This window comes from Papio anubis, chromosome 12 (genome assembly GCF_008728515.1).
Source record: "Papio anubis isolate 15944 chromosome 12, Panubis1.0, whole genome shotgun sequence".
Classification (NCBI taxonomy): Eukaryota; Metazoa; Chordata; class Mammalia; order Primates; family Cercopithecidae; genus Papio; species Papio anubis.
This window is the reverse complement of record NC_044987.1, coordinates 86709057-86725177: the sequence shown is the minus strand read 5'-3', so window position 1 is coordinate 86725177 and position 16121 is coordinate 86709057. Positions and strand designations below refer to the sequence as shown.

Genomic DNA, 16121 nt, shown 5'->3' with positions numbered 1-16121 from the left:
TGCCATACCTAGGGTACTTGGCCTGTAGTAGAAACTCAATAAATATTTGTTGGTTGACGTTGGCTGTAAATTTTTTTAAAGCTGGAACATATTATTTCCTCACATGGGCGGATATTGCATGTGCTTATTTCCAGAGGGTAAATGACTAGGTTGTCAGGATAACTTTGCTCAGGAAGTGTAACTGTTGCCTGGGTTTTTACTGATTTACCTATAAAATAAAGTATTCCATGGGTTCCTGTAAGAAGTGGGAGACACAAGGCCAATTTGGTGCGGGTGGAACTTAAAAAGTTTCCTTGAATTGAATATAAAGCTCTTTAGTAGGTAGAAGAGTTCTAGATGGCCTGTAAACCAAGTTTTAGCAGAAACATACTTATTTTTTGTTAAGCATTACGGCTTTCATTGTCGTGCATTTAAATAGAAATATATAATATGAAATATATGTGAAATAACTTCTCCCTTCTCGGCAAAGGAAAGCTATCCTAAAACCTTGAGAATTTCCATAATAAGGGTTTCTTAATTCATGTACATTCTTAAAACATAAAATTTTTACATATACTTTCATAAGAGTTATATGAAGATGCAAGTCTTCCCTAGTATGTGAAGAAATGGGGTAGTACATCGTTAGTTGATGTAGAACTATTCTGATGTGCTGTCTCAGATGAGGATTATACTGATAGCAACAGTGTCGAAGCAGAACTATAAAGGATGCTGTTAGTCGTTAGCCCTCTTTATTCACTAAGTAACCATATCCTCTGGTCCTCTTGAAGTCAATGGTAGAAAATAACACAAAACAGGCCAGGTGCGGTGACTCACGCCTGTAATCCCAGCACTTTGGGAGGCCAAGGTGGGTGGATCATTTGAGGTCAGGAGTTCAAGGCCAGCCTGGCCAACATGGTGAAACTCCATCTCTACTAAAAATACAAAAATTAGCTAGGCATAGTGGCGGGCGTCTGTAATCCCAGCTACTCGGGAGGCTGAGGCAAGGGAATCGCTTGAACCTGGGAGGTAGAGGTTGCAGTGAGCCGAGATTGCACCACTGCACTCCAGCCTGGGTTGACAGAGTGAGACTCCTTCTCAAAAAAAAAAAAAAAAAAGAAAGAAAAGGAATAAAATAACACAAAACAACACTTTTCTGTTTCTAGGATTTACATTAGTTTATTTACATTGTTTTATTCCTGGGATTTACATTATTTAGGTGCTGTAGGTCTTTGGGGAAGGCACGTAGGAAATAGGCTCATATTCCTTTTCTTTAAAAAAAAGAAAAACGAAAAAACAGGAGGACTGGGGGGGTGATAAGCTTGCTTGGCCCATGACACAGGGTGGTTTTGTGGGCCAGTAGGTTCAGTATCCCTTATTTGAAATACTTGGGACCAGAAGTGTTTTGGATTTCACATTTTTTCAGATTTTAGAATATTTCCATTGCTTGAGCATCATAAATCTGAATATCTGAAATTCAAAATACCCAATGAACATTTCCTTTGAGTGTCATGCATGTCAGCACTCAAAAAGCTTCGAACTTTGAAGCATTTCAGATTTCACATTTTCAGATTAAGGATGCTCAACCTGTATAATAATAGGACAAGGAAAATGAAAAGTACTACACAAATGATAGTTTTTTGTTACGTATATTGATACCAAATGCTCCTACATGGGAACCAGTATACCTCTTTCAGTCTTTATTTCTCACAGGAGCCAACATAGTTCTGAACACATAGCCCATGACATATTAATAAATATATGGCCCAGGACTTTAAGAAGTATGTGTTTTGCTTTTTAAAACAGTTGCCACCCGGGTATGGTGGCTGATACCTGTAATCCCAGCACTTTGGGAGGCTGAGGCAGGTGGATCACCTGAGGTCAGGAGTTTGAGAGCAGCCTGGCCACCATGGTGAAACCCCGTCTCTACTAAAAATACAAAAATTAGCTGGGCATAGTGGTGGGCGCCTGTAATCCCAGCTACTCCAGAGGCTGAGGCAGGAGACTTGTTTGAACCCAGGAGGCGGAGTTTGCAGTGAGCTGAGATCATGCCACTGCACTCCAACCTGGAAGACAGCACAAAACTCCACTGCATCTCAAAAAGAAAAAAAAAAAAAGGCAGTTGCCAAAATTTTGGATCTTGATGATTTCAAATTATATTTAATAAAAGAATGTCACTCGCATCCTGTTAAATGCTTTAGTTCAGTTTTGAACTAGAAATGCCTTCTCTGCAGGCAGTGTCATGGGCTGGTGGTTGTGCCTAGTGTGCTTCACACATACACGGCACTGCGGTGATCCACCCACTTGAGGGAATAGAATGGCATCCCAGGAGAAGCAGCCTGGCTATGTTTGGGTACCACCTGTGATACTTCCTATGTGTGGTTTCAAAAGTAGGTGTAGAACAGTGAAACCCCATCTCTACTAAAAATACAAAAAATTAGCCGGGCGTGGTGGCAGGCGCCTGTAGTCGCAGCTACTTGGGAGGCTGAGGCAGGAGAATGGCGTGAACCCAGGAGGCGGAGCTTGCAGTGAGCTGAAATTGTGCCACTGTACTCCAGTCTGGGCGACAGAACGAGACTCCGTCTCAAAAAAAAAAAAAAAAAAAAAAAAGGTAGGTGTAAAAATAAACAAGGAGAGCCAGGCCCGGTGACTCAGACTCACACCTGTAATCCTAGGGCTTTGGCAGGCTGAGGGGGGTGGATCACCTGAGGTCAGGAGTTTGAGACCAGCCTGACCAACTTGGTGAAACCCCAGTCTCTACTGAAAATACAGAATTAGCCGAGTGTGGTGGGGCATGCCTGTAATCCCAGCTACTTGGGAGGCTGAGGCAGGAGGAGAATTGCTTGAACCTGGGAGGTGGAGGTTGCAGTGAGCTGAGATCCTGCTGTTGCACTCCAGCCTGGGCAATAAGGACGAAACTTAATCTCAAAAAAAGGAAAGAAATAGAGAAAGAGAGAGAGAAAGAAAGAGGAAGAGGAGAAAACATTGCTGAGGGGTAGATAAATGTTGCTCAGAAGGGAATGGTGGTGTTCAAAGTACTTTTCAGGCAGGACTTGACGGGAGCAAAATACCAGGCCATCTGGTAACCACCTCTGCAAAGGGAAGGTAGGAACATAGTGAATGGGAGGCTGTGGTCACTCTCTTCTGGCTTTATCATCTACTCTCCAACCTCTCCATAAGGGGAAAGGGAAATTGCCATTAGTAAGAAAGTACTCTATTATTTGTGTGCACAGTTGCTGTAGCCTCCCTCTGCTTTTTCTGCCCGACGTCTCCTCACAACAGCTGCTAAAAGCCACTGAATCCTCATGTGCCCTCCCCGCTGCTCAGTCCATATGTCTAATCAGTGTGTATATGGTATTTCTTACTCTACTAATTCTTGGCTAGAATTCCAGCCAAATGGCTACAATGAAATTTCTGTAATAGACCACAAGAAACCTAGTCACAGCATTTCTCAGAGAAATAACACCAATTGGTAAATTCTGTATTTCACACTTGCCTCTCATGTTTTTAAAGTTGCTTCCCAAGGGAAGAAACTAGTGTAGCTCAGTGCATTTCATGAAGAAATTAACTTTGGCCCAGGTTACCATCTGAAATGTGGCCTAGTCCTTCACACACACCCTTGACCAGTGCCCCATATTTAGACAGCGCAGTTTCTACTTCTTCCCCCTGCTGGAAGGGAGAGCAGATAGGAAATTTCCGGTCATATATGCATTAAGAGTCGAGGATATTATTGAAAACTTGCTTTCCAAAAAGCTTTCCCTGGAAGGAGCCCCTAATGTCAATCCATGGTCTTTATGAATAATAAATGCACACAAAACAGATTCACAGATACATTACACACTGTCACTTGTATGCCGCTTCCTGGAATGGTTCCAAATCCAATGGGAAAGCGGAAATCTAGAGGATTGCTTTTTGCCTCTCCTCTGCCCTTTCTCTTTCTCTCCATTCTCTGTCTTTGCTCTCTTTGCTTCTGGGACTGTTGTAGCAAACAGAGTAAGTGGGAGTTGTCTTTAGGTAAACGGTGTCCCCTTTGAAATCCTGCTAGACTTGTTTTAATTCTGTGTGATCATGTGCACAACATAGCGTGTGTTGAGATACTACTGTGGACCAGTGGACTGATGTTCCTGTGTTTAAAGTTCCTCCCCACCTTTCCTTAAGAAAATATACTTCCAGCATATGTCAAGAAAGAAAATGTCTGCCCTGGCACTTGACACTTTAGCCACGTAGTTCTTTCTTTCCTGTTAGGAGACTGAGGGAGTAGAAATGAAATGAGAAAAGCTGCAGAAAAGGGAAGATAATCAGGAAGCTTTCTCACCCTTTCAGTAGTAATATTAGCTTTGCAAATCCAGAGTCTTACAATGGGGCTTAGTGGAGACATTACAGCAAATACCAAGTGTCTTCTCTTTTTAAGGGATCGTACAAAGGAATACAGAGTAAAGATGACCTAGTCCCTGCTCGTGAGGGACATGTAAGATCATTGAAGAAGATCAGAGCAGTACAAAGGAACTAAAGGCAGACTAAGATGCACCCAATGAGACAGCTTTGTCTAAGATACCTGTGGAATCAAAGGAAGGTGGTATCATAATGAGTTCATACCGGTGGTAGTGTACCCTACTTGGACAACTTGAACAAGGCTTCAGTTTGCAGAGGGCGGAGTTGTGGGTATTTCAGGTGAAGGAGATGGTATGAGCAATGAGGCAGAGGTGGCAATGCATTGTGTGTTTGGACGTAGTAACAGTGCTAAGTTGCAGTAGGGGAAAAGAGAGCCTTTGGGAAAATGCTTAGAATTGTGCTTTTTCAGATTAAGTGGTTTGAGGCAGGAATACTGTGGAAGTTCATGGCAGTAGTCCAGGAGGAAAAAACATCAGGTGATAACAGGAGGAGTCAAAGAGTGGATGGGGTTGAAGCCTTGCAGAGAGACACTTTCTGTGGTTTTTGGAAACAGAACACAAAGGGGAAAGAACTGGTGCCTGGGTCCGTCCACCTTTACAGACAGAAAACCATACCACTTTTACCCTGATTTTTTCACCCTGATTGTTATTTTTTTTCTTTAGTATTTCACAGGCTCTGGAAAATAGTAAAAGAATATTGTTTGTGGGGCAAAAAGAAAAATATAAATAACATGATTTAGTCAATGAAAAAGGTTTTCTGGGAGTAACCAATAGGTCCTGAAGTAGTGAGAAACTAAGAAAACTGTTGGCTATAGCACTGAAGTGCAAACCCAGGCATGGAATGGGAAGTGGCTGGTCTTTGCTAATAGAGGGCCAAATTCCTCCTCAGGATCAGCCACCTCTTTTTCCTTGGGAGTTGCCTAAAAAAATAAAAAAAATAAAAATAAAAAAACAAACAACAGAGAATGCTGTATATCCTTAACCAAGTCTCACTGAGTTTAGGACATAACCTACCTTTGGGCACTCAGGTAATCCCATTCTCAGCCCCTCTTGCTGGTCATCTTTGGCTATGGGAAGGATGGCACTGTAGGTCTGTTGGAAACTTCTCTGTAATTGCAGTTCTGAGCTCCTAATGCATAGTCTCTCCTTACTAGCTTTGTTCTGCTAGGTGACAGCTATTGATACTCAGACAAGGCTATGAACTTGCCCAAGTCCACTCTGCCCCATGTTTTCTGAGAATTATTTCCTAATCTTTTGGTGACTACCAGAGGCATCACAATACAGGTAGAAGTAGATACGTATTTCAGCCAGCCAGGCCAGAGAACTTGAATGCTGGCTCCTTTATGTACCAGCTGTGTGACTTAGGCCAAGTCACCTAACCACTCAGGGACTCAGAAAAGCAGGGCGGTTGTCTTGAGATGATTAAAATGAAAGAATGTTTGTGTACCATCTGTCACTATCACAGTGTCTGCAACTACTGTAGGCTTATAGTTTTTTTCTTCCAAAGAATTTGGGATTTTGTTCCTAACCCTGCTATTTATTTACTTTGCACTTTTCTGAATCTGAGCTTTTAGACATGAAGCATCCCTAAGGTTTGCTATAAGAAATACTAGCTCATAAAATAAGCAACATGTGAAGAGCTTCTGGAGGGTGCAATTACTGAAGCTGCAGAGCTTTTACCAAGCTGCTGTGCTTGTTACTCATTAACACAGCAGCTCAGTAAACTTAGGTAGATACATTCCTGAAGGCTCCACAGGATATGTTTACTCTTCTAACAAACTAAGTAATCAAAGTAGGGTGTCCTCTTGGAAGGCATTATCACTGTCCACCACATACCAGCAGTGTTTATTTCTTCAGATCGTTGGCTTGTATTTCAGGATAAGCCTCATGCAGAGCTCATTTTGTCATTTATATAAAGATAGAGGAGAAAGAGAATGCTTTTTGAAGTTACGTGACTTTAGTTTTCTCATGGTTTATAAAAGGGGCAGAGATTTGGGAAAAGGAAGCAAATATTTTGGCTAATGTGGTCAAACACTCTTTTCTGTTGACAAGTTAAGATAATCAGGTGTTCTTGCATTTTGCTACTTTTCTTTGTTACTTTATAAAATACTTTTCTTTTTTTTTTTAATGAGCCCAGCACAATAGGCTGAACTCAAGGAAAGCCCCATAGATAAAAGGACATTCAAGACTCCTATTAGAGACAAAAGAATAATAAGAATCCTGCAACAGCCTTGGTCTGTTTATAGTGTTTCTTTTTTGGAGGACTCTAGCTTTTTAACACTTGGAAGAGCAATCACAGGGCTATCTGAGGCCCTGGGGAAAGATGACTACTGCCTCTTATGGCTCTTATGGTGCAATTTGATCTTTTAAAATGTGACCTTTTAAACACTTTGCATTACAGCTGTGAGCATTATCAGTTGAATTTAATGAGTGAGACAGGTCCCTTTGAGATTGCTTGTACCAAGCTTGCACTAAGGTAGACTTTGGGATGCTATGGCCTTGGAATGGTGAGCATTTTCAAGGAGGAGCTTCTGAGAAAGCAGTTTCTAGCTAATGAATTGGCATGTTGGTGGGTGGTAACAGAAGTTTGAGATGCACACCCTGCTCTTGAAGGCATTTGTACTTGGCCCACAAGACTAATATACAAGAAGCAACCAGTAGACGGTAGCTTGTGACGAAGTTTATGAGCTCTGAGTGTTCATGCATAGGGCACATTTATAAGAACTGAAGCTTTCAAGAGAAGCAGCATTGCAGTTGAGTGTTTAAGGGGGTACAAATGAGGTTGCTAGGTGAAACATTTAAAAGATGTAGTGCTTTGGGAGGCCGAGGCAGGCGGATCATTTGAGGTCAGGATTTCGAAACCAGCCTGGCCAACATGGTGAAACCCTGTCTCTACTAAAAATACAAAAATTAGCTGGGCGTGGTGGTGGGCGTCTGTAATCCCAGCTACTCTGGAGGCTGAGGTAGGAGAATCGCTTGAAGCCAGGAGGTGGAGATTGCAGTGAGCCAAGATTGCACCACTGCACTCCAGCCTGGGCGACAGAGTGAGACTCCATCTCAACAAAATAAATAAATAAAATAAATAAATAAGTTAAAAATATAGTGGGAAAGCTGGCTAGTCTAGAACCAAGAGGATTTGCTAAAGAGAAATATTTTAAAATGGAAGCAACTGAAGAGGACTTAAAACCATCTTCTTCAGTCCCTTGTTTTACTTCTGGTGGGCCCTGAGAGGTGAAGGGCTACAAGGCTGACGGCACAAAGCAAGCTGTTGTGAGCCTGGGTTATGGAGAAATGTTGAAAGGCAATGCAGTGTAGCATGTAGGTGCTTGGATGCCTTGTGAGAAACAAAGTGCATGGTGGAAGGACTTTTTAGGAAGAATTTAGTTTAGGAGCATGAACTGTGCTAAACTTGGTGGTATTGCCTGAGAATCCAGCATTGTTATTCTTGCCATTGAAGAAATAATTCTTTATACTTACCCCTTTTCTGGGTCTTTTGGCTGTTTGCTTTCCTGTCCCCTTGCTGCCCCCTATCTTCAGTGCAATCGCCTGTGTGTTAATGTTACGTAAGGATTACACTTCCCAGGCCAATTTGCATTTTATTAATAAGTGGAACACCACTTCAAGAGAAAACAATGCATCTAAAAGTAGAGCTTCAGGCCACAGTGACTTCAGATTTTAAGGCTGGTAAAGTATCTTTCTTATATCCCTAAAATCAGGATATATAAGTGGAATAGATTAGAAGAGGAGAGGGGGGAACCTAAAGATGTTGTGTGTCTGGCACTTACTAGGTACTCATTTTTAAATGAATGAATAAATTGATGAATAAGGCTTAGGGATGCAGAGGTTTTAGGGAGGGAATAGGAAGAATAGTGGAAATGCATACCTTTTAAAGGAGGGATTATAAACATTAAGTTTTATAAATTTTTAAACTTAAAAAATTTAATTATAAATTTTAACAGAGGAATTTTAAAGGAGGACTTGGTGACTATGTGATCCTGAGACATGTGTGGAAAAGAGCATTAAAAAATATATATACATAGTTACAGAATCTAGCTGTTTAGGAGAGTATCCCTGACAGAACCAGGAACCAGGAGTGTCCTGTGTTTGATCATATGAACACACAATCATCATTTTTGAGTACACATTTGAAAACTTTCCTTCACTTCACCTGTCTACAAGTTAACTTCGTGAATCACTGCCCTGCATCCTGATTCTTCTCCCTAATATCCTCTGTTCAACTTTTTCTTCTATTTCTCTATGCACAGGGAAATGGGAGGAAAAGTAGGGCTCAGAATGAATTGGGTGCCCAGATTTCTTACAAAAGGATCCAAAGAATTCTTACAATTTCCTTATTCTACTTTTATCCCCACTTGAATTTGTCATGTCAATATTTCTTTAGGAAAACCTGTTTACTTCAGAAAAAAATATATAGGCCATTGTTTGGAAAGTTATGCTTTCAATGACTCACTTTTTGCCTCTCTTTTGCACTGGATATGCTGCCCTTGGTTATGCAGAGATAACAGGCTGACTTGCCTCCCAAAAGCATTCTTCCTTGACAGACTGGTTTGCTCTAATCTGTATAAACACTCTTGCCTGCTGACCAGTAGTCTTGTGTTTATGAGGCCCTTAGAAAACACTGCAAGCTGCAGAGTGACCATGAATAGCAAACTTAATTTGGTTTAATGTGTTTTGGCTTGCTTGACCTCACCAGAATAAAAATGTGCCTGCTTAAATTATTGTATTGGGACTTAAAAAAAAAATTCTAGAGACATTTATCTCATTGGAAGACTCGCAGGATCATTTTAGCAAGGGTTTAAGTCCACGTTTAATGTCAGATAGACTTGAGAAATGTTTAACGTAGAGCTTTAATCACAGATTAGGTTTTTGTAAATTCGGAATTTTAAGTCTGAATCACTATCTTTTTTTCTTGCTACTTTTTTTTTTTTTTTTTTCTCTAGACAATTGGCGGGCAACGACCTTTCTTTTATCCACCCAAAGGCCTTGTCTGGGTTGAAAGAACTCAAAGTTCTGTAAGTAATGCAATTTTAGAGTTTCACAGCTGGCTGTGTATTTTCTTTCTGCATAGTCAACATGCTTGGAACTAGGTTAAGCACAGTTTCTTTTAGTTCAGGATTAAAAGATTTAAGGAGTGGCCAGTGGGGAGTGTGGGAGGCTAGAGGCTGATTTGGGCAACCCTGCATCTAGATAACAAAAGTTAAAACTCTAACTAATAGGTATTCTGACCTCCAGCATATTACAGTTGAATGTTAGGCTTTTTGGGTGCCTAATGCATTGAAGCAAACCCATACTTAAGTTTTACCGGTAGGGTTTTGTTTCTACTTATAGCTGTAAGAACTTTGAATTACCTGACCGTAAAAGGGAAAAAGGCTTACAAGCGCTCCAAATGTTAAAATAATTTTAGAGCTCAAGGGAATTCAGATGCCTACAATTTATATAGCCAGCGAACAGTGAGGAAGTAAATTCCTGGCAATGGTCAGGAGCCTGGAGTGTGGCAGATTAGGAAACAGGGGAACTGACTGCCCCCACTTCTGCCACTACCATGCTGGATGACCTTCAGCAGGTCATTAGACCTCTCTGGTTCAGTGAGCTAGGTGGGACCTTTATCTCTTCTATTCTGTGGTTATGATTCATGTCAGGCAGTCATTTTATTAATGTGACAGGAATGGCTTCAGGCAAAAAATCAAAAGGATTTCATTTTCAGTATGGATCTATGCATCTATTCGGCAGGCCCTAACTAGTAGATGATCAAAGCTCTGTTTCTCTTCTGGCCCCACATGCATTGAGGACATTGCTGCTATTCCTTAAGAGCTTGGGATCTGCCATCCGCTTGGAAAAATTGGCTTTACCTGATGTCCGTGTTTCTGGGCTCTGCTTTATTCCAATTTGAAAAGGCATTAGGCATTCCAACGGATTTGCTTATTATACCTCCCAGTTAACTTGTTATAGCTCCTAATTAACATTAACTGATAGTACCCGGGGTGATGAACATTAACTAGAGTGCCTTAATTACCAGAAACAAAACCACCCTTGGAAACGTGGATTACCCAGCAAGTCTGTGTTAGGGCATGGCTTGGGATAGCAGTATAGGTTTCCTTTCTGGCTTTACAGCAAGTGCTTCCTAGAGTTTTGCAATTCTCTTGTCTTAGATGCTTTCCACCTCCGCCTCCCCCCACATTTTCCCATTGGAAATATTTTTTTGGAAAAAAAAAAAAAAGGCTCTGAATTTTTCTAAGAAAAAATGGTAACTATCACTTGTTACTCACTAACCAAAAATTTTCTTTCAGAACGCTCCAGAATAATCAGTTGAAAACAGTACCCAGTGAAGCCATTCGAGGGCTGAGTGCTTTGCAGTCTTTGTAAGTAACTTCTTGATTTCTTGACTCACCAAGAGACTACTCTGGCTGTTAAAGGTGTAAAGAACTGGAATCCTAAGGAAAGAGGAGATTTATCCTTTCATCTGAGATAAAAACAGAGATAGCTAGTCGATGTTATCAAAATGCCCTTTGGTGAGGGAGAAGGAGGTGGTTCTGTTTACCTCCTCTCTTGTCCTAGAGGCTGAGAGAAAGCTACTGGGTATTCACTGCTGGGTGTACTTCCATGAACTTGTGCACAGCTGGTGATCAGCACCTCTTTGGAACCAGTTATATGTGTATAGATATTTTAGTGTCTTGTGCCTTGACTGTCAAGAAACAGCCACAAAGAGGTTTCTGTTTCGTGTAGTAATGATAATCAGAACAAATCGATTGTAATTCCTCAATGTGGTCAAGGGAACTTCTCGGAAAAAATGAAAAAGTGTTCTTCAAAACAGGGAACTTCATTAGCTTCTACTAGAATAATGAATACAAATTTGCATTGCCTCACTTCATGTCCTAAATACCAAATACAATGGGACTCTGGGGCATAGTTTCTCTAAGTGTGGTACTTTGACTACGCTTTGCAACAGACTCACTAGGGGGAAATTGCTAAAATGCAGATCCCCAGGCTGTAACATAGAAGTAATGCTGGTTTTCTTTTTAAAGGTAGAATTCAGAAGTCTAATTTTAAATAGCAACCTCCCCAGAAGCACTCTGAATAAAAAATGTTAATAGTTATCACCTTTATGTGTGCTGGTATAAAATTGCATTTTAGCGACACAACGTATTTGTATATTAATTTGTCTCTTAGGTTTTGTATTATACTTTGAAATAACTGCAAATAGTAGGAAATACGCGCAAGTTAGAAAATGTACGGTGAAAATGATTGAGCTGCTTGTCCCATCAGTTTGCTAACATAAAGCCATTTTTAACTGCACCAAAGAGACATCCCTGGAAATTATAAATTATAGCTTACTATTTGATTTTAGGTTAGATATTCTAGTAGTTAATGAGCAATGAATGTGAAAATAAAAATATATGCTGTAAAGTTAAACTTTAAACTGTATCTAACCCATAAACAAGGAATATCCACGGTGTTGGCCATTTAATTCTTAGTTTAAATGGAAGTTTAATTTAAGGTGGTCTGTATTAAGTAGCTCCCTTCACTAAAATGGTAAGTTATGGAATATAAGGATTTGTTTTTCACCACAGCTAATTGAGTAGGTTCTAGGTAGATGCTTAAAATGAATCCATGGGAATGAGTTCCCTTATAGAAATGTTACTTGCTGACTTCACACACTCTCTCACCTCGGATGGATGTACACAGGGCAAGTCATCTAACCTCTCTTGGACCTGAATTCATCAGACATTTTAAATAGTTATATTTTCTTTTGCTTCTTAAGAATGTATTTTACTTCAAGACCTTCATATTGAATTGTCATTTTGTAAGATCTAATAATCAAAATACTCAATTATTTTGTCTAGTTTAAAGGGTAATAAAGAGAAGACTAAAATCTTACTTTCAACTGTAGAACAGAAAAATTACCAAGAAAACATGCAAATATTCTCTCTAATTTGTGGTCAATAAGTACATTAAAGTACATGAGACATTTATTGGTAATGTAGATGATTTAAAGTGGTGTTTTTCACAGAAATCATAGGTTTCTCTTTCATGTTTTAAAAAAGCATACTGTGATTATCATTCATGGAGCAAGTTGCTTAGTTTAAATTATCTCCAAAATTGGGATGAGTGTATGGAGTGGAGATAAAACAAACTTTTTTTTAAAGGCATTGAGATGTTTTCATATATATCAGAAACACAAGGATCTGCTATGTGTCAGGCCTGTTTTCTTTAAGAAGGAAATGTTCATGCATTTGTTAGTAGAGTGGGTGCAGTGGTGAAGTTAGATACAGTTGAAGTTCTCTCATGGTGTAAAACAGTCTTATCAGCACTTGAGTCATTTTGAAAATCTGTTCTTCAGATCTGAATTACATGAAAGATTTCATTGTGGTTTTGAATAGTGCTTAAAAGAAGCAAAGTTCATTAGGGATTGAAATTGATCAGAAGTGGTTTGATGCAAGTGTATGTTTGATAATGACTATAAAATCTGAAAGCCAATTGTTGATACTAATAAAAAGGTAGCATAATTCCCTCCCATAAAACTAAAATGACTAAAGCATTACCTCAGCAGAATATTAAAATGACATGTCATAATTATCTCCTCTAGAAATTTTTTAACATCAGATTACATTTTTATTGACTATTAAAATATCTCAAAGATTAAATTTCCTAGGTTTTTCTCAGTTTTAAAATATGTTTATAATACTTACATTATTGGTAAGTTAGAATAGAGAGAAAGGAGATCTTTTGATTACACAGGTGTTTATTGATAACAAAGACTTTCAGCAGTTAAATATCTGCATTTAATATTATTTTGTTACTGTAGTTTGTTTAGACAAGAAATTTAAAAATACATGAGTCTCAGTCAATTGTAAAATTGGCTTTTGAGAATAGAAAATAGAAACATGTTTTCCAGACAAAAATAACAAAGAAATTGAGCGAATAAATATGTTATTCACCGTTAAACAAGAAAGCTAAACAAAGCAATAGTTTATCTCTTACCACATGGAGTTTAAATAGAAAAATACCTTGAATAAACCTTCATATTCTTTCCATTTTGTGAGATAGCTGATGCTTTTCAGCATCTGCTTAAAGAATTATAGTATTTTCTTCATCTGTTAGTTAGGATGAATACTAATAGCATAGATCATTGCTACAAAGCCACACTGAGACAGTGCTCTGAAGCACTGGTCTCAGTATAAGTACAGACTCTTCACTTTTATGGGTGTCTCACCACACCTACATGTGAATTGAGGGATAAGGATTAACCATGTGAGTCACCACAAATTGTTTTTCTCGTTTAACCTCTTATTTAAGAGTTTCATTTTTCCATAGTTCTTTTTAATCTCTACTTATGTGTGACTTCACAATTTTTGGAAATTTTTAGTACAGAGGAAATTGTGTCCGTGCTTTTATTGTTGTATTAGGCTATTTTATTGTTGTACCTATGCTATTTTGCATAGAAGATAGTTTTATTACTGTCTGAGCTCAAAACTCATCTAGTTTTCTAGCAGTAAGTTAAGGCCATCTTTTTTCCTTGATGACACAGAATTCACAAGAGTTTAAAGGTTCTATACAGTACTGAATTTATATTAAAAAGGCACTGACAGCTTTCCTTATTATACTATTTTCTGAATCAGTAGAGGCATTGTAGGTATTTGGAGGTGCATTACATACTATTTTATTGAATAGGAATATATATCATCAATATGATAAAATAAACAATTTAAACTTTTCAACTGCAGTAACACTAAGGAACTTCAAATTGTAACGAAAATACAACCCAAACCCCTTACCTGGCCTATAGGGACATATGGAATGTGGACCCTCTTTGCATCTACAGCTGTATCTCCCTGGTCCCTCTACTCCCTTCCTCCTGTGTTTTAATCACTCATACCTTTGGGGAGTTGCTGGATCATACCAGCAACCATTCTGCTATTGGGTCTCTGCCTTGGCTCTTTCCTTTGCCTAAAACACTCCTTGCCCAGCTCCTACTTTGACTCATTCTTGCTTTTTCTTTAGGTCTCACTTTAAATGTCACCTTCTTAGAAATACTTTTCTTGAGTAACTACCCTCCTCCTCAGAGTCCATCAGTCTGTAACCTCAGTGCCCTGTTTATCTACTTCAGAGGTACTTTTTAAAGAACTTCGTTACCATTTTGTGACTTGTTTATTATGTTGTATGTCACCTCCGCCACTGGAATGTCAGTCTCTTGAGGACAGGCCTCATGCCTGTTGTGTTCACTATCTTATCCTTTGTACCTAACAGGATGCTCAATTTAACTGTGTTGAGTGAACTGCAGGTAATTAAGTTATGTACAAGTATAATTTAGCTACATTAATTATTTATTTATATAATATGCTTAATTGTATGATTATGTGTTTAAATCTTTTTCTTCCTAAGAATGGAAAAGTTCCACAAGGGGTGTGTGTGTGTGTGTGTATGCGCGTGCACGCGTGCACACGTTTGAACACATTCCTATCTGCTCGTTAAAGCAAATCTCCTAAACAGCTCTGTAGGCAGTACTTTGCCACTCTGTAGCCAATACTTTGCCAGTCTGTTATGTAAAAGTTACCTGTCTCAGGGCAAGTTCTAGAAAGTCCAAAAAATAAACAAGTCTAAAAATGTGTGTTTCTAGATAGATTCTTAAGGCAGCTGCTCAGTGTCCTAAGCTCTCCCTTTTCAAGTGTTCTTTCAGATATCTTGACTATTAGAAAGAAAGCTTTCATCAGATACTCACCAGGACCAACGGTCTTTAACCCATGCTATTCCGTCATTAGGAAGGGAAAATGCATCTGGGGCTGGGAGCAGTTAATTGGGACCAGGGGCCCAGAACTTGACTGTGGTGGAAACGGACAATTATGGCAGGAACTGAAGTTGGAACAGCATAAGGAAACAGGAGGCACAAAAACCACTCTAAAACTCTGAATTTCCTCAACTTGAAAGTTGTCAAACTATTTCTTTAAAAAGATGCTGTCATTTTGAATTTTTAACCAGTGTTTTTGTGTGTGTGTGTTCTGTAATTTTCACAAAGAGGTTCAAGGCTGTGAGGCATGAATATAAGTAATGAAGATGCATCAACAAGGGATTTGTGAGGAAAGCTGTGATTTGCCTGGCATAGTGTCCATCATCATATTAATAGCAGATTGTCTTTGTGTTGAAAAGCAATTATTCCAACAATTACATCTCGTTGTGCCAACAATAATACGTAGGACTTAGTTTCCTCATTTTCAGATGGGGACTTAATTTTAAATATTAGTAATCCTATTAGTAAGGTGTTCTTAATTCCAAAATTTTTGGAAAAATTGAAGAAGCTTTTAAGCCACAGTAACATTGATTTGAGGAGCTGCTTGATTTTTCCAACAGATAATTTGACCTTTTCTTAATAACTGTTAATTTTAGCACACTGATTTTTCAAAAGCACTTAACTGCTAAGAGAAGAGGAAAAAGTTGCTTTGCCTGTACATGGCACTTACATTTTTAACTTGCCTAGAGGTAATAAGGATGATTGAAAATCTATTTAGATTCTTTATTGCTATACAAAAATTTTAAGTATTTTCTAATATTTCCCTTTGGTATAGAATCAGAGTAGCAACTAAATTTAATGTCTAATAGTAGTTTTAATGTAACATTGGAAGTAAAGTAGCTTATTTGGTCAGCTTAGTTTCTTCTTTTTTTTTGTATATCTGATAATTATGCTCTAAAACATAATTTCAATAAGAACTTTGCAAGTTTTTTTTTTTTTTTAAATATATCTTT

General features: G+C 38.8%; 1 protein-coding gene across 1 annotated transcript in view; it reads left to right on the top strand.

The window, feature by feature from the left end:
- The window catches only part of LGR4 (leucine rich repeat containing G protein-coupled receptor 4), a 107088-nt gene that overhangs the window by 71200 nt on the left and 19767 nt on the right, over positions 1–16121 (top strand). Inside the window, exons 3-4 of the mRNA XM_009186405.4 lie at positions 9326–9397; positions 10673–10744. Of these exons, the coding sequence (XP_009184669.2) occupies positions 9326–9397; positions 10673–10744 (144 nt within the window). The remainder of the gene's footprint in view (positions 1–9325; positions 9398–10672; positions 10745–16121) is intronic.